At 44.5% G+C, this 26,849-nt stretch overlaps 1 protein-coding gene across 4 annotated transcripts in view; it reads left to right on the top strand.

The window, feature by feature from the left end:
• The window catches only part of H6PD (hexose-6-phosphate dehydrogenase/glucose 1-dehydrogenase), a 52,756-nt gene extending 27,155 nt beyond the window's left edge, over positions 1–25,601 (top strand). For all 4 annotated transcript variants that reach the window (XM_086921396.1, XM_086921399.1, XM_086921397.1 and 1 more), the window contains 4 exons: positions 7,880–8,542; positions 9,208–9,325; positions 11,655–11,924; positions 23,615–25,601. In XM_086921396.1, coding sequence (XP_086777522.1) covers positions 7,913–8,542; positions 9,208–9,325; positions 11,655–11,924; positions 23,615–24,966 — 2,370 coding nt within the window. In that variant the 5' untranslated portion in view covers positions 7,880–7,912 and the 3' untranslated portion in view covers positions 24,967–25,601. The remainder of the gene's footprint in view (positions 1–7,879; positions 8,543–9,207; positions 9,326–11,654; positions 11,925–23,614) is intronic.
• Positions 25,602–26,849: the final 1,248 nt, after the last annotated feature.

Genomic DNA, 26,849 nt, shown 5'->3' with positions numbered 1-26,849 from the left:
GATGAGTTAGAGGTCGGGCTGAAAACCCTTTCCAGCTCCTTCATTCAGTTGTACACAATACCCTCTCATGTATATGGAGAGCTCTGGGCCACTACCAGCGTTCACGGCCTGTAGTCATGGCAATAATTTAAGCTTTATCAAATACCACTAATGAAGCTGTGGCTAGATTTGAGGGCCCCCTCATCCATCGTGGGTGACAGCTCAACAAGTTCAGTGCCCACTGCAGAGTTGTGCATGTAGTCTTTGGTGTGGTTGGAAGCATCTGTCTTACCCCAGGCTGGTTATTTCAGGCTAAATTTGACCAGAAATGTTTGCTGTTTACTCTTAGCTGCCCCATCTTTCTGCCTGATGGGATTCGAAGGACGCTGTGAATCATTCTTCATATGGAAGTCTCATGATCACAATGCGAATGTGTGGACCCCTGGCAAGTTTGGGCCCGGTATCGGTAATCATAAGATGTTCTGATGTGATTTTATGGTTTGCAGTAGGAAAATGGTCAGTAACAATAACCCTTTGTAGTGCTTCATATCTGTATTAGTTTCCGAGTGACCATGGGGGGTGGTTGGGTGGGTGCCGGATGTGGGGGGGAGGGGTCATTCTGTGCATCATTTTGCAGCTGTTTTGATACCAGGGCCAGTAAAGGTAATGCCTAGGTCAATTTGGCTTTTGAGGTAGTTCAATAAGTCACAACAGAGAATGCTAGAATATTTAGCACTCCACGAAAAATGTTATTTCCTTGCTGAAGCCCTCACCATATACAAACATGTTTTGGCTAAGCCAGGTTACAGCTTTTTAATGCGAGTGCCAACCTGTTGACTTATGCCAATTTTTATCTATGAAGTATTATTAAAAAAAAACAGAAGTAAAAGACTTTTCAAAATACTGGAAGAAGGCCCTACACATATCTTATGGTATCTTACAACTCTACATTGAATTTAGTGTTTTCAGTCTTTATAAATGGCATGGTTTTTATTTTAAATACTTTTCACTCAGCTCACTCTGAATAGAATAAGGAAGTTTCAGATTGTTTGGAAAAACACTTGCAAATACCCAATTAACTTTCCACAGTATTTAGACATTTGAGCCCAGATCAGATGTATTAAGGTGTTTGCAATTACCAAATAGCATTTTTTTGCGATTCCCAGTGGGTTGCTTATAGACCTATCTCAATAATATTCATGAGGTAGGTCTTTGAGACCCATTGGGTATCGCAAAACTCACAGGGATGGTGGCCTGCTAGGGTCAGCAGGCCACCATGTTTGTGACAGCTTTTCAATAAAGCAATTGTTTTTTAAAATTGCAGCCCATTTTCTTTAAAGTAAAATGGGGTGTGTTTCAAAAAGAAAAATGAAACAATTCTTGTCACTTTTTAAGAGTAGGCAGTGGTCTGTGGGACCACTGCCTGCTCTTAAATTTATTCCCCAAACATTCACAAAGGGAAAGGGGTCCCTTTGGGACCCCTTCTCATTTGCGAATGGGTTACCACCTTCTTAAAGTAGGTGGTGAAATGCGAATGTTTAGCAACTGCATTTTGGTCTCAAAACAGTCACACATACCACTGTGATTCGGTATTGGGAAGGGACGCCCTGAACAATCCCCCTCCTAATACCGAATCACAAACCCAATCTCAAATTGAGCCTTTGTACATTAAAAAACATTGCAACCTCAAAAAAGCCTTGCACATTTGTCCCTTGGTAGTGTGTAGTAGCCTAGGGAGCAGGATTTCGGGCCTCTAGAACTGTCATGCTAAGGATATCTTATGCTTTGGATGCCATCTAAGTGGGTGCAATAGATGGCCCTGCCCCATGCGCCATAAAATCCTTTTTATGCCAAAGATGGCATTCAAAGGAGAAGTTGTACTTAGCATGACAGCTCTTTTGAAAGTAAATTGGATCTTTACAAGTGTTTTTCTTATCAGTCTGAAATTTAATTTCTCTTTTAAAATTGAGTTCAGAGTTTCCTGTGTGCAAAGTATTTAAAATATAAACCATGCCATTTATAAAGCTTGAAAAGATTGACTCCATTGTACAGTTTTAGACACCTTAAGTTATGTGTTGGCTTTAAATTTACAAAACAGTGTATGCTGCAACCACCGACTTACGTGATGTACCCAGAGCAAAGTCAGTAGTCCATTGCCTAATATGAGCACAGGCTTCATGTTCTGCTTCAGGTCACAGGACAGGTCCTGGACCTCGCATTGTCAGGGACAGGCCTAGGCCTCTTCGCACACACTAGATAAGTGGAACGCCAGGGCCAAAGTAAAAGTCAGCATACTAATTTCATGTGCAGTCAGACACTCAGGCAAGCTCTGGCAGAACGTGGCACCTAACACAATTTAGTAATTGTAACACCATGAATGTGGTCTATAGGTTGACTTGCCAATGCGGTCTTCACTATATAGAACTCACCACTAGAAAAATCAAGGTCAGAGTGCAGGAACATTTGAGCACGATCAGGACAGGAAAGCTAACCACTAAACTAGTACAACACTGTTACGAGCAAAAACGTACATTTACTTGGGTAGTACTAGAAAAAGTAGTGGGAGACCCACAGAATATCGAAGGTCTGCTGGCCTCAAAGGAAGTATGCTGGATTTTTCAAGAGAAAAGTGATCAAGTTGGGCTTAATGATTTTATAGAATGTAATAAAGTCAAGTTATAAGCTCCATTTGAGAATACCATGGACAAAATGGCTATGCTATGGTGTCCTTTAGTGTAGAATGGGAAGTCTCTCTTGACAAGACCAAACTAAGTTATGATATTGAGCTGCGCTTATGTGTTGTGTGCGGTCAGGGATTTTTTGATAAAAAGGTGTTATTTATGAGAAGAGCAGTGAATCTGTTGAATATGAGAAAGAAGCGTGAGGACAGCATTTGTGTTCCAACTAAAGCCTTATATGGGAGTCATTTTGTTGGGTTAGACCTATTTGACATTGTATATGCATTATCGATGAGTACATCGCAAAACGACCTTAGTGAAGGGAGAAGAGAATAGGAACTTGTATTTTCTATTTTTATAGTTCTGATTTTGAAAGAGCCCAGAGGTGTTTGCTAAAGGTCTTTGATAAAAAGTCTTTTTGATACAGCTTTTACGTGCGAAAAAGAGTGAAGAGATTACAAATAATAAAAAGGAAAAACATTTTTATGTTTATGGGATCCCTTATGAGCTTAAAAAGTATGAACACAATCATGTACTGTGTGCACAGAAGGAGTACACATGAAAATGACCATGTTTGTATCCCTGCTATATAACAATACTGTTTTTGTGGGCGTAATACCTGTTCTAAGATGGCGCCCACGTTTTACTGTCTCCCCACGTGACCGGACGGCCTCTCGGAAGTTCAAATACGAGGCGCCTGGTCGGGAGAAACAAACGGATGAGAGGAAGCGCTCCGTGAAGCCCCGGGTGGTAAGGTGGTTTTAGATGCAGGATGAGGGCATTATATAACCGCGAGAGATGATAGTGAGTGGCTGTATCTCTATAAGCGGTGGCACGCTGGAAACTCGGAATTTTCGAAAAGTAATGTATAGTGTGAGATTGTTTTAACCCCTTTCATGCTCATGACGGAACGGTTCCGTCATGAGCGTCGGTTGAGCTGTGCTCATGACGGAACCGTTCCGTCATGAGCCGATAGGCTCATTAGAACCTTCAGCACAGCGCGAAAATTCGCTCCGCGCTGAAGGGGTTAACAGCGTTTCGAAGAGTTGGACTGCGTGATTGCTTTATCATGAACACATACCAATGCATGTCGTTGTTCTTAATTCTGCATATCAGAGGGACCATTGTGAGAAAGGAGTATGTTGTGAATCTTTGGGCCCACTTTTCATTAATAATATACCTATCATTTTGCAGATTGACATTACAGCTGAATGTTAATCCACCGAGAGGACTCACAGGCGGAGCCTCTTGTGTGACCTAAAAGGATAGAGCTGGTACGCAGAACGGTGGCTCATTTAGGGTAATACAAACCCTATAGTCGAGATGAATGTTTGACAGTTTTCCTGCTTGAAAGGATGAGTTGAGAGTAATGCGATGTGTATTCTTTCTGTTTTTACTTTTGGCAGTCCCGGAAAAAGTGATTTAAGTGTCCAGTACTGGTGCCAGGCAACTTTGTTTGCCCTGAAGAAATTTCCCTAAAATTATTGTGGCAATGAAACATGTCGGCGCAGTATAAAGCGGTATGCATGATAGGCAACCAATTTTAATCTGAATAAGTGCACAAGTGAATAATAAAGTTGGCATCGAGTAAAAGTGCAACTTATTTCAATTTTTGCTTCACATGGTCGCATCGTGGGATGTGATCTTTTCGCTTCACTTCACAGCACCTATTGTTTTCGATTTGGACACTATATTTATTATTTTTCAAGACAAGATGACTACCAATGATGATAAAAGTGGGCACAGCTGGTGAGTACCAACCAGCGAGCTCGACTGGTGGTGCGCACGTGAGGGGTCATCTTGCCTTTCCACATTTTTTCTGGTTTTGTTTTAATTATGATGTTCAGAATTGTATGCACCTTTCACATTAACCCTCCTGTACGTTGGTCTGGGGTAACAAAACCTGATGACTGCCATTTGTCAAAACGGTGTTTACTTTAAATTGAATGCAAAAACCACAGTTGATGGACAGAATGCAGAACAATGTCATACATTCACCCCAGTACAGAGATCTGGGCCTAAATCCATCGTTTTTTTGCACTCCACACCACCCCAGTTCAGACATGGCCATATGCAAATCAGTCTGACCCTGTGCCTCATGGGAACAGTCCAGCCCGAACTGCCAAGCCATGCCTTCCCTGGACCGGAAACAAGCTTCAGAGGACCGGTTTCTGGCATTACAGCCGTCTTTAGCCCGGCTTGCTTGAATCCAGTGGTGTGGAGAGCATGGGTCTCACGTCTGAGCATACCCATCCCACTCGGGGTGACAAATGCAAAAACCACAGTTGATGGACAGAATGCAGAACAATGTCATACATTCACCCCAGTACAGAGATCTGGGCCTAAATCCATCGTTTTTTTGCACTCCACACCACCCCAGTTCAGACATGGCCATATGCAAATCAGTCTGACCCTCTGCCTCATGGGAACAGTCCAGCCCGAACTGCCAAGCCATGCCTTCCCTGGACCGGAAACAAGCTTCCGAGGACCAGTTTCTGGCATTCCAGCCGTCTTCAGCCGGCTTGCTTGAATCCAGTGGTGTGGAGAGCATGGGACTCACGTCTGAGCATACCCATCCCACTCGGGGTGACAAATGCAAAAACCACAGTTGATGGACAGAATGCAGAACAATGCCATACATTCACCGGAGTCCAGAGATCTGGGCCTAAATCCATCGTTTTTTTGCTTGCCATGCTATTCCAGTTTGAACCTAGCCATATGCAAATCGGTCTAGACCCTGTGCCCCATGGGAACAGTCCAGCCTGAACTACCAAGCAAGGTCCTCCCTGGACTCGAAACAAGCATCCTAGGAACGGTTTGGGGCTTTCAGCCCTCATTATCCAGGATAGCTTGATTCCAGTGGAATGGAGAGCACTGGACTCAAGTCTGAGCATACCCGTCCAACTCGGGCTGACAATTGCAAAAACAACAGTTGATGGACAGAATGCAGAACAATGTCATACATTCACCCCAGTACAGAGATCTGGGCCTAAATCAATCGTTTGTTTGCTCACCATGCCATTCCAGTTTGAACCTAGCCATATGACATTGTTCTGCATTCTGTCCATCAACTGTGGTTTTTGCATTTGTCACCCCGAGTGGGATGGGTATGCTCAGACGTGAGTCCCATGCAGACTACACCACTGGATTCAAGCAAGCCGGGCTGAAGACGGCTGGAATGCCAGAAACCGGTCCTCGGAAGCTTGTTTCCGGTCCAGGGAAGGCATGGCTTAGCAGTTCGGGCTGGACTATTCCCATGAGGCACAGGGTTAGACTGATTTGCATATGGCCATGTCTGAACTGGGGTGGTGTGGAGTGCAAAAAAACGATGGATTTGGGCCCAGATCTCTGTACGGGGTGAATGTATGACATTGTTCTGCATTCTGTCCATCAACTGTGGTTTTTACTTTAAATTGAAGGCAAAAAAGCTGTTGGTTACTACCTCGTTAAGAAAAAGAGAGGCGTATTTGGGAATTAGATTTTATGAATCCCTACCTCCGCTTTATATTGTTCGGCCTTAAGAGAGGCGCCTTACAGACCAGGTCTTTATGTATTGTGATTGACCCCCTGGGGATATACCTTGCTGTGTCATGTTGGACTGGGATGACGGAAGGAATGACCCTTATACATAGTTAATATGCAGGAGATGGTAGGCATGCTGTCCTGCTGTGATTCCAAGAATCCTCATGCATAATGAATGAAGCTTAAGCTTTTTGGAGAAAGCCCCATGTCATCTCTGGACATTACCGTAACTAGGTAAAAGGTCAGTACTAAGAACCGTTATGATGTGTAATGGTAGGGGAGAATATAGGTGAAAGATTGGACATTTCCTGTGCCTATATTGGGGTACCTATATGGAACATAACAGCCTTAAACCGAGTGAAATCTTGGATCATGTCAATGGCTTGGCTCAGCCATAGATAAACACAAGGTTTCCGAGATGTGTAAATTTCTTGAACAAACCAATTGCTGGAAAATATATATGTGCTTTAAAAGGAGGAGAATGTGCAAAAAACAACCTTTTGAGATATGGGGGCCTTTGGCAACATGCATGCAAATCTTCATCTTCTACTCTAGATGAACAACCCAGTTAAGAAGTGCGATAGTCAACATTAGATCCCTTATAGATTACACCAGATTTCCCCTGATCCTTACAACCTGTTTCAGAGTGACCGTGACCTAGCTGGCAACATATGCATTTCTTAATGAAGATGAAGAGTGACTCAGATGTTCCAGAAGGAAATTGTAGGCCAGATGAATTTTTTAGAAAAAGTTAGGAGTTTATTCTGGTCATTCTATCCATTGTTGATCATGTATAATGTCCTTCAACTCAACATACACAAAATGCCACTAATATCTCCCACAATCGAGCTCCTTTAACTCACACCAACTCGCACAAACTCCAGTTAAGCAATCCTTAATGCACATGCAACTAAATATCAACAAACAGCATCCAGTTTTCAGTGATCATTCCGCAAGTTCTATGGCAAGACTTCTCATATCTACACAGAAGGGCGCACAGTTAGAGAATGTCCTTTGATACCATAACATTTATGGTTGGAGCTATACTAAAGCAAAATAAGAAGAATAAAAAAAATAACATCCTGCATTCTGAGATAGGTTAGTTTCACATACCCAAGTGGCTAATGAACTCACTTTGGTTCAATGGTGGTCCAGTCTATAAACACCTTGCATATGTTTTTAGAATACTCTTGTGATGGAGAAGATCACCTGTATCCTTAACAGTGTACGTACATTTAGAGAGATATGGCCTCTCTTTGATTATATCCAAGCAGGCGAGCCACCTGATCACTTTTAATGCATGTTAGGTGATTAATTTCTCCACAATTCTCTACCCAACCTTGGTACAACATGGTTCAAAGTAATGCTAACCCTCTTTCTGGTGTGCAGTTATTCCTGATTCAATTGTGATGGCTCGTGGTGGAACATATTTTTGTTATGATTAGGTTGGTGTGACTTACCAGCAAACACAGACCATGCCAAATAGTGTAACCTTTCCTTACCGTGTGTAGTGCTTTGCCCCAACTGTTCGAACTAAATAAAATGTGTTTACATAGTTTGATTTGGTATAGATATGCTGTTTGTTAGTGCATTTTATTGCTCAACATATAGCTGTCTATTTGGAGCTAGTGCATACTTAAAATTTAAATTACTTTGATGTCTGCCTTGTGCATTTATTGATATTCATGTTCTGGTTGCAGGTTCTTATGCACTTGTAATATTTTGTGAATGCTATGATGCTGTTGTGGACTCTCTGCCCCCTTCTACTTCTCCACGTCATCCCAGCAGCGCCGGAGTCCTCTCGTGGTCATGTCTCAGTTGTCTTGATGGGGGCAACGGGAGACCTGGCAAAGAAGTACCTCTGGCAGGGACTGTTCCAACTTTACCTCGACCAAGTGACTAGTGGGCACAGCTTTAGCTTCCATGGGGCTGCACTAACAGAGCCTGCAGCAGGCATGGAGCGAATGTCTCTGGTGCTAAAGGATCTAGTCTGCCCACTTGATGTGCCGGCCAACCGTTGTGCTCTTCTCAAGGATCAGTTCCTGAAGCTGAGCAGTTATTTTCAGTTGAAGACCGCAGAGAACTACACGACACTGAGCCGCAACATCGAGCGCTCGCTGGAGGAAGAAGGCCTTGTAGAAGCCGGGCGACTCTTCTACCTATCTGTACCTCCTTTTGCCTATGCTGAGATTGCCCGGCACATCAACTCAACATGCAGACCCCCAGCTGGTGCCTGGCTGCGAGTGGTGCTCGAGAAACCCTTTGGCCACGATTTGGAATCAGCACAGCGCCTCGCAGCCGAGCTGCAGTCCGTCTTCCAAGAGGAGGAGCTCTACCGGGTCGATCACTACTTGGGCAAGCAGGTGAGTGAGGGCAGTGGGACTCTCCTCTTCATTTGGTGGTCCATCTCTCTGGACTCCAGGTCCTTTCTCTTATCAATGAGGCTGTTTCTCATTCCACAGTGGTCCTTTCTTCTCTTTATGTGAGTCCTTTCTCTTCCCATTGGAGCCTCTTTCTCGTCCCATCAAGTCCTTTCCTCTTCCAGTTGGAGGCCATTTGCCCTTCTCTTCCGATTGGAGACCCTCATATTGGAAACATTGCTCTCCCTAGCTTATCTTTCAATTTTGAAACCTGTTGGGGACTCATGGATCCTGGATAGTGGATAAGTCAAAGGGCACTCTTAGTGGAATCTCTGGGCCCTAGTTGGGTGTATGAGTATGTGGGGTGTCTGGACATAAATGGCTGTGGTCTTTGGACATTTGTGTGGGTGGATTGGTCGGTCGGTGGCTTGGTAGAATTGATAAGGACTGCTTTCTATATAGTGTTGGGTGAAGACATGAAATTGGGTCTGCAAACGTGTATAGGTGGCTTTTTGGACACTGGTGTGTCAGGCGGTATGGAGGGCTGGAGTCTCCAGGCAGTGATTTCTCAGCATTTTCGTAAGACACTGTCGGAGTTGGATCGGTAGGTTTCTGGACACAATACACTGGTGTTGAGGTTTAAATGTGACTTTACATATTCTCCACAGGCAGTGGCTCAAATTCTGCCTTTCCGACACCAGAATCGTGAGTTTTTAGAACCCCTTTGGAACAGACGTCATGTAGAGCGAGTGGAAATAGTGCTAAAGGAAACAGTAGATGCTAAAGGTAAGTGAACTTTGAGGGGTGATCAAAGTTTAGTGCCTGAATTTATCAGTTAATTTTTAGGTCCATTGTAATTTGTTTATTTGCTGAAATCTACTTATATTACTTTAAGCAATTACCTTCTGGGATAACATTAATTAATTGTTTATGTTGTCCTAGTTTCCTGCTCAAACATATTCCTCCACAAAAATTCCAGGGACTGAATGTGCACAGAGAGTGAATTTCTCTTTTATCCACTGCTTCTGATACCTTTAATTACCAAACACCTCTGTTGGGATAAACTGTTAACATACATCTTTTAAACCTCTGTTATTATCAGGGAATGCTGTTGACATATATGTGTGTCTCAACACTTGTGGTACAGAGGACTCAGAAATTCTAGGTAGTGTTCCTTGTAGGAGGTATAAAGAGGAACTTTGTGATCATTTCACTGTTGTTGGAGCATGTTGCAAAGTTATAGATGCACCACTGGGGCAGAAACTGTAAGAACTGCTTGTTTCCAGGTATACCACAATACAAGAGGGTACAAATTGATTTAGTGAGTTCCTATGTAGTCAAATGCCAATGTATTAATGGCGCAAACATACATTTACACATGCTAAAATTTGCCGCCCAAGTGAAATTGCACTAGTTAGCTTTTTTCCTTGCTTTGGGAAAATTATTTTTTCCCTGTCAAGAAACTACTTCTCCCATACACTCCTATACAATCTCCAGTCTTATCTTGTATATACAAGTACTCCTGCCATTTATATGAGTAAATCTCACTGTGTTCAGTGTGGGACTGTGCCTGCCAGAAGTTTAGTAATACCCACAATCTCAATTTCCTATGATTTTCTCCTGCTTAGTGTCCCCAGTCCTGCCCTGTGAACAGATTTGCTCACTCGTAGTAGTGTACCATACTATTGCATTGTTGCGACTAAATCACTTTGCAAATTCATAGACACAAATTACAAGTGCAAAATGTGTTTATCTAATTTAAGCTCTGGTGCAGAGCTCCTTTATGAAGCAGGTCCTCTGCCTCTAGAAATATTTGAGGTCTCCATCTCTTGTCACTTTTTCCATCACCCAGATTTGAGTGGTAATTTATGCATTAACTGGTAAAGTAGTCAACAAGAAATAAAGTATTTCATTTATTGGGAAAGGGAAATCCGTTTGCTTTAGTCACCATAACCCTCTTTTCTTGAAACTTTTCTCATATTGAAAACTGTAGTTTGTCGTGGGTAAGTAATAACAGACCCATGTCTCTGTAATCTGGCAGTGTTTCCTATAGGTAGAGGAGGCAATCAAACCCTTCCATGCTTCACTCCTTGTAGCATCATGGCTTTGGGTCCCCACCCTGGAAAAAGATCCCTTTCCCTTCATCCTTACTGAGGAGTACTCTACTCCACTTTGCCATTCCACTCTATGCCATGCCACTCTACTCTTGCCACTCTACGCCACACAATGGCACTCTACAGCAATCTATGCAACTCAACTCTGGCCCACTCTATTGTATGCCATTCTATTCTATGCCACTCTGTTTTAAGCCTCTCTACTCCAGTCCACTCCACTCTATTCTGTGCCACTCCACTCTATTCTGTGCCACTCTATTCTGTGCCACTCCGCTCTCTTCTGTGCCACTCTATTCTGTGCCACTCCACTCTACTCTGTGCCACTCCACTCTATACCATTCCACTTCACTCCACTCCATTCCACTCTACTCTACGCCACTGGCACTGGCACTCTACAGCATTCTATGCAACTCAACTCTGTGTCACTCCACTACACTCTATGCTATACCACTCTACGCCACTCCAGTCCATTCTACTGTATGCCGCTCTATTCTGCTCCACTCCACTCTACTCTTCACAGTGCCACTCTATGCCATTCCACTCCACTCCACTCCACTCTGCTCCACTCTGCGCCTCCCCTCTCTGTGCATTAGCTATTTTGAGGGTAGGGGGGGGGGGGGGGGGGAGTATTTTTTATGTCTTGGATCCTGATCCTTGCCCAGACTTTGGGATTCAGTAAGTAATAGTTGAACCCCACCTCTTCAGTTTGACAGTGTTTCCTATAGGCAGAGAAGGTAGTCAAGCCCTCCCATGCTCCACCGCTTCTTAAATCACGTTTCTGAGGCCCTCCCTGTTAAAAGCCCCCCCCCCCCCATCCTTAGTGAGGCGTTTGCCACATCTGTCCCTGAAACAGCAGCTTGTCTGTAGCAGGAGGAGAAAAGGAGAGGTTTTTTCCTATGCTTCAGGTGAGAGGCTGCTTCTCCTCCACCTCCCTATTTTGTGTTGGGTGAAGTGCTAATATGAAGTCTAACCATTTCAAAACCTCTGCCTTTCTTCTCCAGACCGCACCAGCTTCTATGAGGAGTATGGGGTCATTCGTGATGTCATCCAGAACCACCTGACGGAGATCCTAATGTACGTGGCCCTGGAGATGCCCCGAGACCCCAGCAACTCTGACCTGGTTCTGCAAAGAAAACTGGAGACATTTGGGTCCCTACGGAGTTTGGACAAGAGTAGCTCAGTAATTGGTCAGTACCAGGAATATGCTGGACAGGTTCGGGAAGAGCTGCAGAAGCCTGAGGAGTTCTTCAGCACAACCCCAACATTTGCAGGTATTTTTTTCTAACTTGTTTTCAATGGCATTTGTGAAAATAGCAAAACAACAACCGCTTCGGAGAGGAGAGTGGGAAAGAGCAGGACTGATTGGGGGGGCTTGAGGGTCTCGGCAACAAGGACGACAGGGTAAACAATCCGGGAACAAGCCAGGGTTGCACAATCCAAAACGAGAAGGGGTCTATAATAAGCCGCAAGAATGTCCAATGAGGCACTTTTGTAGCACAGGCCCAAGAAGTCGGATCTAGAGGGTTATAGGTTCATAATAAGGATTACAAAGTACAAATGTAAAAGGAATATTGAAATCGCATATGTAAACACTTGAAAAGATGCGTTAACAGCAGAAAAATATCAAGTTGCGGTGCAACAGACAGTGCATGAAGGTGATTGATATTTACCTGTCCCCAGCAGGGTGAGCCGCATCCCCGCTCCTGGGTTACCAGAGTCTCTGTCGCAGAGAAAAAAGGCAAATGGTTGTCATATATCCCAGGGGCTGAAACGCAAAGGCATAGGTTCCCAAAAATGAGACGATTGTTTCTGGGAATACACTACATCGCTCAACCATGCTTTGGAGGAATGGGGTGGGCTTCCTACCACAGTGTATGGTGACCCTACACTTAGCCAGCAGGTGTAACATGGCATTGAGGCGGCGGCTGGAGCTGGATTTATCTTTGACATACCCCATTAATCCCTTCAATGAGGTGAGGGGAGGCAAGTGCCCTGTGATCGTGTGAATGGTGGTAAAAACCTCCATCCAGAAGGATGCCACTTTCGGGCATTGTCATGCAAGGTGAATAAAGGAAGCAGGGTAAGGTTGCATCACAGACAGGTAGGGTCTAGAACCAGCACCATTTTGAAGAGCTACAGAGGTGCGGTATAGGCGATGTAAACATTTTAATTGTCTAAGCCAAAGTCTATAATTGAGGGAGAAAAACTCCAATTGGCCACAGCAGTAGGACTACTGACCATCTGAAAGGGGCGGTGAGATGTCCTCCACCCAGGACACACATGCGCTAGGGATTACCACCGGGACAGAGCGCTGCATAATATTGTTCAGACGGGTGATCAATTTGTGGAGAGATGGCAAAGTGAGGAGGTGCTCCAAAGCCGTGAGGGGGAAGGGATAGTGTCCTGTAGAGTGCAGCAGGTGGCATCTAATTGACAGCGTGTCGCAGTGTGGGGGTTGATGATGCTGCAGTGTCAAACAGTGGGAGGAACTAGTCGTTGGGGTAAAGCTCCGAAAACAGTTTGATGTCACGTTTGTGTGCTCAAGCTTGTCTAAGAGTGGTGGTAGCATGGGATTATTGGCTACTGGGATGGAGGGAGCTTGTAGAATGGTCAGCCAAGCTCTCTCCCTCAAACCCTCTCAGGCCCATCGTACACTTTCAACAGTATTGATTTTGGTCTTGGGGTTTTTGTATGGTGCTTATAGTGCAGTTGACAGTGGCAATTGAGCTACATGCTGTATCACAATGGCTGTGTGTGGCTGGAACGGGGTGAGGTGCAGCCAATAGTAAAAAAACTGGACTTTGGCGAATGGAGCATACAGCGTCATGTCTAGTGCTTCCAATCCCCCCTGTGTGAGTGGTAGTGTGTGGAGTTCCCATGAGACTTGCGACTGCCTGCCCGCCCACACCTGAGTCACCAAGTTAGATCGTAAGCGCTTGAGGAACTGAGCCAGGAGAGGGACATTAAGGAAAAGATACAGGAGCTTGGCGAGAATGACCATCTTCACAATCGTGATGTAGCTAGCGGTAGTTTGGACCATATAGGTTTTCTGTCCTCCAGCCAGGACATGGCACGGGCGTAGTTTTTTTTTTTTTGCAGAGTTTTATATAGCGCGAACTTGACCCGAATCTGGTATCAGAGCTCTTTACATAGCACCAGTTACGTTACATGAGAACACACATTCATTGTTGTGGTTTAGCGTCATTACCGAGACTCGAACCCAGTTCCCCAGGTCCAAGGTCAAGCGCCCTAGCCGTTAGGCCGTTATGCACCATAATTCTTCAGGATTACAGGTCAACCATATACCCAGGTACTGCACCAGCCCGTCCACCCACTTCAGGGGGTACTTAGTGGGGAATGAACATGTAGTGTCTGTGAGGAGAAAAAGTATGAATTTGGCCCAGTTCACTTTTTTTACCAGAATAATCACCAAACTTCACCACCTCTCGTGTTAATGGGTCAAGGTTGTCACTAGGGCAACATGCATATAAGGTGATATCATCTGCGTACATTGAGAACACTAGTCCTCCAGTAGTAAAGCCGATGCCCCTGTTGGAATGACATTGCCGAAGCCTCACTGCGAGAGGTTCCTTCACTATGGCGAATAGTAGCGGCGACAGTGGGCACCCCTGCCTTGTGCCCCATGGCACAAAGAACGTGTCAGCGAGCCCATTAAGGCGCACTCGGGCGGTGGGAAGTGTATACAGGAGATGTATCTGTTTGATGAAACATGAGCTGAGGCTGAGCCGCACCAGGAGTTGAATGAGAAATACCCATTCCAGAGGTTTGAACGCTTTAGTAGCATCAAGTAGAGCGGGTACAGCAGGTACCTCCGGGTCAAGGTGGTGCATGATCGTGAAAATGGTACGGAAGTTGTGCAACCTAGAGCGAACCGTAATAAAGCCTAATTAAGCAGGTCTTCCAATCATGGGCAGGAGGGACAGTAGAAGATTAGCCAGCATTGAGTGAGAGGGGTCTATACAAATCGCAGTGTAAGGAGGTTTGTCAGGTTTGTGGAGTGTAATGATAACTGCCTCCCACAGCAATGGTGGCAACAAGACCGTAGTGAGGTGTTCCTGGTACATTTCCAGGAGGTGTGGGGCCAGTAGGGAAGAAAACTTCTTGTAAAAGGTGGTGGTAAGCCCATGAGTGGGGCGCTTTGTCTCCGGGGAGGGCACAACCTGTACAACCTCCTCCTTAGTAATGGGGGAGTCTAGATAGGCAGGGTAAGCTCAGTCGAGGCAGAGCAGTTGTATGGTGTCGACGTATTCAGATAGCACAGTCGAGCCGAGAATTGGAGTGGCGGTATAAAATTGGGCATAGAAGGAGGACATAGCACACATGATCTCTGGTGTGGAGGACACAGGATTAAACTCGAAGTCGAGTAATTTGGTTATTTAGCTAGACGCACAAGGTTTCCGATGCAGACCTACAATTGTTTTGCCCGACCTGTCACCTTCTCCATAACACATAGCGTCTCGATGCAAGAAGCAAGTCTCCCAGAGGGCTTCCTTCTGTAACTCCGACAGCCTGTTACGGATGTTTGCCAAATGGTCTTTGTCATTGGAGTGGAAATATTGCTGCTCCTGAGGACAGATATCCTGTTCGAGCCGAGTTAGAGACCCCCGAATATCCTTCAAGAACCCAGAGTGCTTTGCGATACAACGCCCCCCATATGACAACTTTCAAAGTCTCTCATACCACTAAGGGTGATTAAACCGAGCCACTATTTTGTGCAAAGTAGTCTATTATTTCTTTGCAAATGTCCTCCCAGAAGGTCGCGTCACTCAACGCTACTGGCGATAAACACCATGTGACGGCACGGGATAGCGCCTTAGGGACCTGAAGCGTCTGCAAGACTCTAGCATGGTCCAAGAGTACGCTGCAAGTGGGATAATCTGTACATCCAGGTCTGGACATCCCAAGAACCAATCTAAAGTCCAGCCTAGGCCAAGTGTCTTGGAATGCTGAGATACAAATGCCTTTGTGCGCATGGGGATGTGGGAGGCACCACACATCTTGTAAGCAGTTATCCTGTGCTATCGTGCTCAGTGTTGTTGTGGCGTCGGGGTGCAAGCTTCTAGAGGTGCCCAGCCGGTCCAGCGGATCATTTATTACAGCATTAAAGTCACCACCCCACAGTATGGCACAGATTCCAAATCTGGCGATCTTAGCCCAAACCGGAGAAGAACTAAGGGTTGTCTCTGCTGGGACCATACACAGCAGCTTGTGTCTACGGTCTTCTGTGCAGGGAACCCGCAAGTATAACATATCGTCCATCCGGGTCAATAAGTCATTGGGCCATTTGCCAAGGAAGCCCTCACTGCATCAGGATCGACACCCTCACCCCCTCAAGCATAGTTGGAGTAAGCGGAGGAGTAGACATCGCTGCACCACCAGGTGTCTACGGTCTTCTGTGCAGGGAACCCGCAAGTATAACATATCGTCCATCCGGGTCAATAAGTCATTGGGCCATTCGCCAAGGAAGCCCTCACTGCATCAGGATCGACACCCTCACCCCCTCAAGCATAGTTGGAGTAAGCGGAGGAGTAGACATCGCTGCACCACCAGGCGTGCAGGGCAGGGGCTGAGGGGTTAGGTATGTGGGTCTCCTGTAAAAAGCAAATGTCGATAGTGTGTCTGTTGAGATAGGTGAGTACAAGGCATGCTTTTCGGTGGTCATTCAGACCACGTACGTTTCAGGCAATGCAGTTCAGGGTGGACATGTTAACTGCAGAGAAGAGACAATGGCTATAACCTCAAAATCGAACTAACAGAACGACGTCTATCGATGGAACCCCCCTAATCACAATAGATTATCAATGGGAGGGTCAGGGCCAAACAACATTTTATGTGAACCTCCGTACCAGAAAGGGGTACAGAGGATACTGAAAGCCCGAGATCCATACAATCTGACACGGCAGTGGGCTCCCAACAAAGAGCTACCTTAAGGGCGGCAGCTTAAAAAAAACCAACGAAGAGCCTTATGGATGTATTCCAAAAGAGAAAGAGGGGTGGAGGGCCGCAGAGACCAAAAGCAGCAAAAGCCCCAAGGACAAATAAACATGAGGGGGAGGTACTCCCAGAAACTTCTCAGCAAAATACAAATGGTATAGAAATTGTGGAATTAGCAGACACTGCCAAATTTCCCTTGATGTCTGAAATAATGTGGCAGAGACTTGAGACAGTTGTTGGTACCATGTTAAACCCCATTTTATTAAAATTATCCCAGATAGAGGAAAAACTAACTGTATTAGAACATCAGGCCACAGAAAATAGTTGCGCACTGGAGGCTGTAGTCATAAGGGTTGGACAAACAATGAATAGACATCCCCCAAATAACCCAGGAGAGGACTGGATCCCATTCCAGTATAATACCAAAAAAATCCAGCCCCGAAATGACAACTAGGGACCTACACCTAAGAGAGAATCAGGAAGGCTCATTCCCAAATACAGCACAAGGCACAACCACCCCTAAGGTTTGTAGTAATACTAGGTTTTTAATGCCCGATAAACCGATAGAGACAGCTAATAACAGAAGCCAGAATCTGGGGTATGCTAATGTAGGACGAGAGGGGAGGGGGGGGGGGGGACAGCACACAGATAGGCCTTGGCAGTCATAAAGAAAAGAGACTCGGTTTGAGTAGCCAGCCAAATGATGCACATATCCGACACTTACCCCCAGCATCTGCGCCCCTGGTCTTAATTCTGGGGAACGTGCCATTGTTACAGAAGGGGAAGACCGAATCAACATCCCAACTAATGTCCAAAGCGCTCCACTGGTTAACCCAAAATCGGGGATTGGGGGGGGGGTTCCAGGCAGGAATATTGCAAGCCAGATTATTATGGCGAGAAAAGTACCTTGGGTGGGCCCATCAAGGAAAGAATTATCGGGTGACTGTGTGGTCTTAAATTTTAAAAGCGAATCTGTTGTTGGTTTTCTCCATGAGCAACTGGGTAATGATCACACTAAAAATTCTTGTATTGTTGCCCTACCTTAGGACTTTTTTTTACAAACCTCCCACTTTATTTAGATCAATGGCCCACTCTCTGCCCATGGAAGGACACTGGGGGGGTACCCCCTGGGGTAGCAGAGAGACAGTGGATTGGAGGTACATGAATAGATATTCTCCCCTTTCCGACCTTGACGCTTGCGATTGACTACATACACCACATAATTGCCCACAGCTGTGTAATGAAAGGCGAAATCCCCCCAAACAGGACAAAAGCACGTGTTTATCAGTATTTCCTCTTCACAACAGGAGACTAAAAGAAATGTTATTAATATAGCCTCATGGAACTTGGCTAGTATCACACACAAGTTGACTGTTACCAACTGGTTAAAGATATGGCAGGATCAGGAAATTGTTTATTTCCAGGAAACATGGGCCACAGAACCAGTTTTCATAAATGGTTATAGATCCTTTCAGACTCAGGCAAGCCCATCTACCTCAGGGAGGGCAAAGGAGGGCATTTTGACTCTGATCAGGAATGATGTACCAATAAAGGTAAAGATGAATCTACAGCCCAACTTAAATGTACATGTTTTGATACTGGAGATACATCTGGAAGGGGTATGAGTCCTGGTAAACTTCTATAATAACATATTCGGCCCAAAGGTGCACACGATTGTGGGGGAAGTTGATAATATTATTTCAGAAATCGTAATTAATAACAAGAATCCTAACATTGACATTATATGGTTAGGTGATTTCAATATCCACCCTTGTAACTATAAAAATTTGCCAGAGTGCGGTTTAGAGGATATGAGGGAAAACCCTTTTCACCACTTTACACATAGTGAATGTGGAAATGGACTAAACAATTTAATGGGCTTGTTAAACCTAAAAATAATTTCTGTCTCAGACCTCATAACAGATCCTTTGCCGGGCTCCTTCCTAAGAAATGGGGTGGAGTGTATGATAGACTATATACTAATGACTGCTCCTTTAGTAGAGAGAGTAGAAAGGATTTGTAATTCTTTTTCGACTTTTAGCGACCACGCTATGGTCTCAGTGGAGTTGAAGGTACCCTTATCCTGGAGTCAACCACGCAGAAATATTGGAACGCCAAATGTCTCTAGGAAAAATGGGGTTCAGCTCAAGGGGGCTAACATTGACGTAACTAAGCTGGTCCCTGAATTCATATAAAATGCACAAGATGATATCCAACAATGCCTAGACTCCGAATCAGAGGCAGGGACAGCTGTGCCTGCCTTTTGTAATATCCTAATAAAAATAAAACTGGCCCTAACAAAAACGAAAATCATAAAGAGTGGAAATGACAAGGGATGGTTTAACTCCATGCACAAAAAATAGAAAGGCCCTGATGTCCGCCTTAAAAGCTAACCCTAGGAACCCTGTTCATATAAGAATGCTCCGGGCTTCATATAATTCTGCAAGGAAAGCAAGAGATAAAGAACTCAGGGAGGCCCTATGGGCCGACCTGGAAAAGGCAGCCTGTTTTGGTAATAGTTGCGAATTTTGGAAGTTAGTCAACGCACCATATCTTAAAACCCCAAACAACCCCACAACGGATGTCAATGTCGATGAGGAGTCATGGGTAACTCGGTATGAGAACATCTTTGCCTCAAATTCCGACACTAATAATCATCAAGTGACAACCTCGGAAACGTACCATACACCTATATTCTTCTCATTAAATGAAGTACAGGTGGCGCTGAGTTCATGTAGTTCGGGTAAGGCCCCTGGACCAGATGGGGTTCCAATTGACTTCTTTCAAACTAACTCTGACCTGTGGATCCCACTTTTAACCAATGCCCTAAAGAGCATAGTCCAAACATCCCCCTCGTGGTCTTCGGCGGTTATAGTGCCCATCTATAAAAAAGGGATAGAGCCGCCCCAAAAAACTATAGACCAATATCCCTGCTAGACACAACATCAAAGCTTATTATGGGCTGTCTCCTCTTCTCTAGGATAGAGAACTGGGCTAGAGATAATAAGATCCTGATCCAGGCCAAGTATGGCTTTCAGCAGGGAAGGGGTACTGTAGACCAATGCCTGAATTTAGCTTTGACTATTGAAAAATACACAAATATGAAAGATGGCAAACTATATATGGCATTCATGGACCTCAGCGCTGCATTCGACTGTGTGGTCCATGATAAATTATGGGACATAATGGAGTCGATGGGGGTTGACCCGGGTATTTTATACTTTATAAGGCAATCATATGTAAATGCTACAGCGCTGCACTAAAACTGGTGACTGTACACACCATTTCAAAATTTCCAAAGAAGTGAGACAGGGCGGTGTACTGGGCCTTTTTCCTTCTCCTTATACACAAATGGAGTTGAGAAGGCACTTACAGTGGCTACTAGGGACGTTCCCATCTTGGAAAATCAAATGTTACCCATATTGTCCTATGCAGACGACGCTGTTCAAATTGCAAGAACAGGGATTGGGCTACCAAAGCTCATAACAGTGTATGTCTCTTTTATGGACTCATTACACCTAAAAGTAAACCAATCAAAGTCTTTTATAATCATTGCTGGTAGCACCAAAAGATACAAAGTCCCACATTTTAACACAGACACATGGAAAATTGAGGTTGTAGACTCTTTTTCCTATTTGGGTATTCTTTTTGACAAAGACTTGTCATGGGCAAAACTGATGGAAGGAAGGAGGCTGGTGATGGAGAGCGGTATTATGGCCATTAAAACCTTTGCAAAGAAATTGGGTGCGAAACCCTTACTGCCAATAAAAAACATATATCAGGCCAGAGTAAAAGCGGCAGTGACCTACAGTGCTGGGGTATGGGGCACGGTTACACCTACACCACTACAAATTATAGAAAATAAACTTTTTAAATCAGTACTGGTTCTTCCCCCTTCCTTTGCAAATGGCATTTTACATATGGAATTGGCCGTCCCTTATATATCAGAATCTATACAACTAGCCCCTCTCCTGCTATGGCACTCTATATGGAGGAAAGATACAGAACCGTTGACCCAAACGGTAATAAGGAACTGTATAGAGATGGATAACTGGAAAAGGTCAAAGTGGCTAAGTTACGTGGAGTCAGTCTTAAAAGAGATAGAGCTCCAAGAACTTTTTAAAGACCCCCTGGCATGCAAGAAGGTGTCTAAGCAGAAAGCCATTGGTATGTTTATGTTAAAGGTTGAACACAAGCAAGGGAGGATTACCAAGAGAAATCTACAGCACAGGTTTATCACCTTAACCCACCGCCTACGGTGGGAGACTTTTCCCTATTCAGCCAACATAAACAATGCACGCCATAGATTTATACTGCTAAGATTCCCCACTAATTTAATTCCCTTAATGCTTGGTTATCCAGAAAAAACATATAACCATTCCAATCTAATCATGTGCCTGTGTGATAATTTATCACCCCAAACCGAACTGCGTATAGTTTTATTCTGTGGGCTCTATCAGAGCGAAAGGAAGGCCTACCTGAAGACGATTCTAAAGAAAATGGTACACAAGCAGTGTCGGGTAGCATTATTCTTTTTAAAAACATTACCCGACCCCTTGGTTTGCTACTCTGTAGCATCATTCTTATGGGCCTGTATGAAGAAGAGGAATGGGTTGACATTTAGCCCATTAAGCTGATTGTAAGTTTTAATGAATTAATATCCGAGAAATTAATTGCCTTTATATTATGTTTTTTTGAATGCATTCTAATCTTATTCTAGGATCATCAAGAACATTTTTGGAATTTTAATGATTATATTTTTGTAACAGCATTTTTATTGATGTATTTATTCATGCTTTTATGGTCATTTCTAATATGATCGATTAAAGATGATGATGATACAACAAGTAACATTACACCTACAAGTCAAAACTATTGGCTATAACAAGCGTGTGTAGTGCAATGCATGTTGAGCAGGCTCAGACATAAGAAAGGAGATACCATGGCAGTACCAGAGGGGAAAAGGTAAATAAGACAACACTACAATAACCCAGCAAAAACGACCCAAGCCATTCTCCTCCCACTCCAACCCCCCAACTAGCTTGAGACATGTATCCCCTCACCCCTCCCAGCAAGTCCTTTCCAAAAACAGAACAAAAGTGGGAATCATCCTCCAGGACGTGGAAATACCAAGCATACCGCCCTGCCAAGAATGTCCGAATGGCTGGTCAGGGAGACAAAAGAACAACCCTGAAAAGAGAAGGAGCATGATCTTTAGCACAGGGTACACAGAATCATCCACAACAGGAGGAACAAAGGGGAGGAACCCCACGTAAGAACAGCCATAATGGGCAACAAGAGAGACCCTCCAGTACTTGCGGGTATGGTAGAAGGCAATGATAGATGAGAGCATCCTTAGTTCAGTCTTTGTCACTAAGTTGAGTTTCTTCTGTTGGATTGGGTGATCTCCTGGGGGATCGAAGAACTTTGACTGGGTACTTGGCGAATGTTTGTGCAGATTTTGCATCCGTGAAAAATTGGGTTTGCCCTCCAAAGTTACCCCCAGTTTGGCCCGATAGAGGAGGACATATTGTTTTCCCACTATTTAAAGGATTTTCATGGCCAGCAAGGAGTCACTGTGAGCCTCCTGTACAGACAGTGTAAAATCCAAGCAGAATGAAGTGTTGTAGGCAACCCTGTGCAGGCGAGATGGGGTGTAGGCAGTCCTTCAAATGTGTGGTGGATTTCAGGTCTGGCTAGCAGAGAGAGAGAGACGTAGGTTAATAGGCATGCAGATGTTACTGATTGAGAATGGCTTCCCTTTAATGTTTTCACGGTCTTACAAAAACTGCTTCCCGCCAACATGGTCCTTCAAAACCAGCTCGCCTAAATAATCCTTAGTGGTTCCTCGTCGATAAGTGTTTACAGAAATAAAATACAAGAAAACTGGCTAAATCATAAAGGTGTCAGTTTTGAGGTGCATTCTGGAAACAAGTTAGTGTAAATTTAAGGAGTGCATATAATAAGTGCCACCTGGTGGCTGTATGTCAGTGGCCATGCCAGTGATATTGACCTGCATATATATAGATTCCACAATATTGACTACAAATACATGGTCAAGTAAAGTATGTGTTAGGAAGTACAGAAGGACTACTCTTAAATATTGTTAACACACCCACTTACCTATATGATGGTAGTGGATTTTGTGGTCGATATTATACGTTGGATATTGAGTAAGAACTCTCACGTGTGTTTATAATCTTCTTGGGCTAAAGACTGACATCTTTACAGACTGATCTTCTCTTGAGGGTTATTCAACTTTGTGAAAATGAAATAATTTCAGATTTACCGACTGCTGCAGCTGAATTTTTCTAAGTACTCCTCTCTTTGACATAGTGATAAGTGTAGGTATATAATGTGAGATCTTTTTTTATTTTATGCCATATTATTCCAAATCCATCATCCAGGAGAGATGGATCCATGACAGGCCTCTAGGATAACCAGTGATAATGTAAAAAAAGGGTACAATTGATTAATATCCTGAAAATCTGGCATGGAAATGGTCCTTTTAGACCTATGTTGGACACCCCGGGTTATACTGATGTTCGAGTTACTAAGTGTAGTGTGTACTTACATTTCTTGGTTTGTTTATAGCGGGATAAATCTACAAAAAGTGATGCTTTGATGGATAGGGGGATGTTGTTGTTCCCGGTCCTTATTGCATACATGGTAAAGGCTTCCTGCCTTGTTTTGACTTTTTTACACTTCTTAGTCCGCAGTCTGATGGTTTCCTGGCTGTGGGTTTGCAGTTTCACCCTCAATGAAGAATGGGACTAGAAGAGTATTGTGAGGTAGGAGATGTCTGTAGTATTTTCAGCATGATACATCCTGTTGAACTTGCTGAAATCCAAACAGGGAGGTGTCTGCCCTGGAAAAAAGTAGGGTCGCTTTAATCCTCTGAAATATTTTGTATCCCTTTTTTGTTTAGATCAGTATCTCCAGCTTTCTTTTTTTGAGTTTCTGTTCTATTTAAGCATAACGACCCCTCTCCCTTCCTTTTACACAGGTGTGGTGGTCCATATTGATAACCTGCGGTGGGAAGGTGTTCCATTCATCCTGATGTCTGGAAAAGCGTTGGACGAGAGGGAAGCATATGTCCGGGTGCTCTTCAAACACCAAGCCTTTTGCATCCAGAGAGAGTCCTTCAACAGCCAGTGCAAGCCCAAACAGATTGTCTTCCATATTGGACATGGAGAGCTGGGCTACCCTGCCATCCTGGTCAGCCGCAACCTCTTCAAGCCAGCCCTGCCAGAAGGCTGGAAGGAAATTACAGATCATCCACCCCATCTCCATCTATTTGGGCAGGCAGCAACAGATTTTCATGTGTACCGCCCTATGCAGGAAAGAGAAGCCTACTCGGTCCTCATTGCCAACATCTTCCATGGCAGGAAAGAGTCCTTTATCATGACCGAGAATCTCTTGGCTTCCTGGGAGTTTTGGACTCCACTGTTGGAGAGTTTGACTCACGAGGTACCACGCCTTTACCCCGGTGGGATGGAGAATGGAAATACACTGGATTTTACAATCCTTGGCAGCGAAATATCATTTGTTCAGGATGACCCTGTGATGTTGATGGATGCTAGGGCTGGTCACCACACTGCCAAAGCCTTTGGGACCCTTAAGTCAATCTTCCGTGACTCCACACTGGTTTCTGGATGGACCGATGAACTCATCTCAGCGTTAGCTCAGGACATCCAGGAAACAGCTGAGAAATATGTGAAGCTTTCTGGCATATTCCACCTAGCCATATCGGGTGGCTCCAGTCCCATAGTCTTGTTGCAGAGACTGGCAGCTCACCACTACACCTTCCCATGGAAATATACCCACCTGTGGATGGTGGACGAGCGATGTGTTCCGCTCACTGATCCAGAGTCCAATTTTCACAGCTTACATGACCATCTGCTCCAGCACGTGCATGTCCCATATGTGAACATTCACCCCATGCCAGTGCATGTGAACCAGCGCCTGTGTGTGGAGGACGACCAGGGCGTGGAGCTGTACGCCCGTGATATCTCTCAGCTAGTGAACAATGGCAGCTTCGATATGGTCCTGCTGGGGGTGGGCAGTGATGGCCACACAGCTTCGCTGTTCCCTCACTCCTCTGAGGCATTAGGAAGTGACCGCATGGTGCTCCTGACAGAGAGCCCAAACAAACCCCATCAGAGAATGAGTTTAAGCCTTTCTCTCCTGAACAAGGCCCGGAAAGTAGCAGTGTTGGTGCTTGGGAAGGGGAAGCATGACATTGTGACTCTAATTAGTAGGGTTGGGCAAGATCCCCAGAAATTGCCGATTACAGGGGTGAAGCCCACCTTCGGCCAGATGGTGTGGTATATTGACTATGATGCCTTACTGTTGTGACCTAAATGAGAGAATTTCTTCGACCCTGACAACCGCTCCCACTCAACATCAAACAACCTTTCGACCATCAAAGTGGATCCCTTTAGCAGTTTTGTTGTTGTTTATTACGGAGGGAGCATTTGGTTGTGGCAGGTGACCATACTTTTGAGAAGTGAAGTTTCATAACTACTTGAAGGGCAGCTCGCACTCCAATCAGTGCCTTTGTATAGACCTGTTTTGTTTCACATGTTTGAAAATAAGTGAGAAGAGTAGGAACTTTTGGGGATAGTGATAAATTCTCAGGGACTATTTGTTGATCGAAGATAAAGAGCTGCCCATCCGAGGTTCCATTTTGTATCCACGTGCTGCAGTAGCAGATTTCAGTAGTTGTATTTCATTTTTTAGATCATTTTTGAGATCTTCTACAACATTCTAGACAAGTAAAAATTGGCCACAGGTGCCCTGTTACGCATCTTACACCATATAAGATTCCTCAGCCTCAGAGCGGATTAAAAAGGTTCTGTGAAGTTTCAGGCTGGCATGAAAACAGGCTCAATCTGTGTGTTCACCGAAAGGCCAGTCAGGGCGACCTGAACATAATGACCAATGTGATTGGCCAGTGAATAGCCAATAAAACATACTGTAGATTCAACTCATTTCAACTGTCTTCTGCACATAGAGTAAACTCATTGACCTGAGCGTGTCTAAAGCGGCAGCCTTCCCGGTCTGGTTTTGAAGTATAGGAAAGCATACAACACTGTACCTTTTGTAGGCCTGGTGGTGACAATGTCCGATGGTTTGGAATTCAAATGAGTTAGTACCTGTCTAGCATAATTCTGAAAACATCCGGTTCCACCTGTTTTGTATTTCACCAACGTTTTTCTAGCCTCTACTAAATGAGGATAATGTCCTGGTTACCTACTGGTTATCTCCATAAACGTGATCCACCATCCATTAGAAAGGCACTGAGAAGCACATAAATATAATAACATTTTACAGTTAAGCACTTCTCCTTTAAGGGAAGTCTGCTTAAACCCTCCTCATTTGCAGCACTTCCTGTAATATTGCATGCCACTCAAGAAAACCCTGAGCCCAGTGGGCACCCACTCCCCAAGGGAGGACCAGGAGGGTCGGAGGACTCTGATGAGGAAGAACAGCTCTGGGAGTAATGAAGATTAGACACTACACCCTTTTTGCTCTTCCTCATCACAGTCCTTGAGAAATGAGGATTTGTCAAGCTGAACAAGCACCCAGTAAAAAAGCACAGAGAGAACCAGACGGTGCCATGCTCCCAGAAAGGTGTATAGTATAACCATTTAAACAACCGTTATTCTCAAACAAAAGTAACCATCTGTTAATCCCTTTTTAAAAGAGAAAATAAACCACTTAACTAGTGGTAGAAGGGGCCATAATAGATGCAGTAGCAGAGCCCACCACCACACTGAGAGCAGCAGAACCAAAAGAAGAAGTAACAAAGGCGTGTCAGGAATAATAAAGGTTTCTAGAGATGCACTGCAAATTTCCAGAAGGGAACATACTTCACTTACATTCATCCTCTAGGCTGCGCTCCCTCTTGTAGACTATCACTTGACTGGAAGAGGAACCTTAGCTGATTAACATTACACAGAAAAGTCTTGCTTTATCCCGACACTAAGGGACAGATGCAGGTCGCCCAATACCGGTCGGTAACGGCCGAAATTACCGAATTTCGGTCGTTACCGACCGGTATTGGGTTTTTGAGATGTAGGTGGCATTTTTTAAGGATTCGGTATTTTACCGAATCGGTAATTTAAGGATTCTGTAAAATACCGAATTCTTAACATACCGATTCGGTAAATTACTGAATCCAGGTTATAGGAAGCACTCAAGTTAGAGCATTCCTCAGTTAAGGATTAGTTATTTAC

Source organism: Lissotriton vulgaris, chromosome 5 (genome assembly GCF_964263255.1).
Source record: "Lissotriton vulgaris chromosome 5, aLisVul1.2, whole genome shotgun sequence".
In the NCBI taxonomy this organism is placed as follows: domain Eukaryota; kingdom Metazoa; phylum Chordata; class Amphibia; order Caudata; family Salamandridae; genus Lissotriton; species Lissotriton vulgaris.
This window is presented reverse-complemented; position numbering and strand designations above follow the sequence as displayed.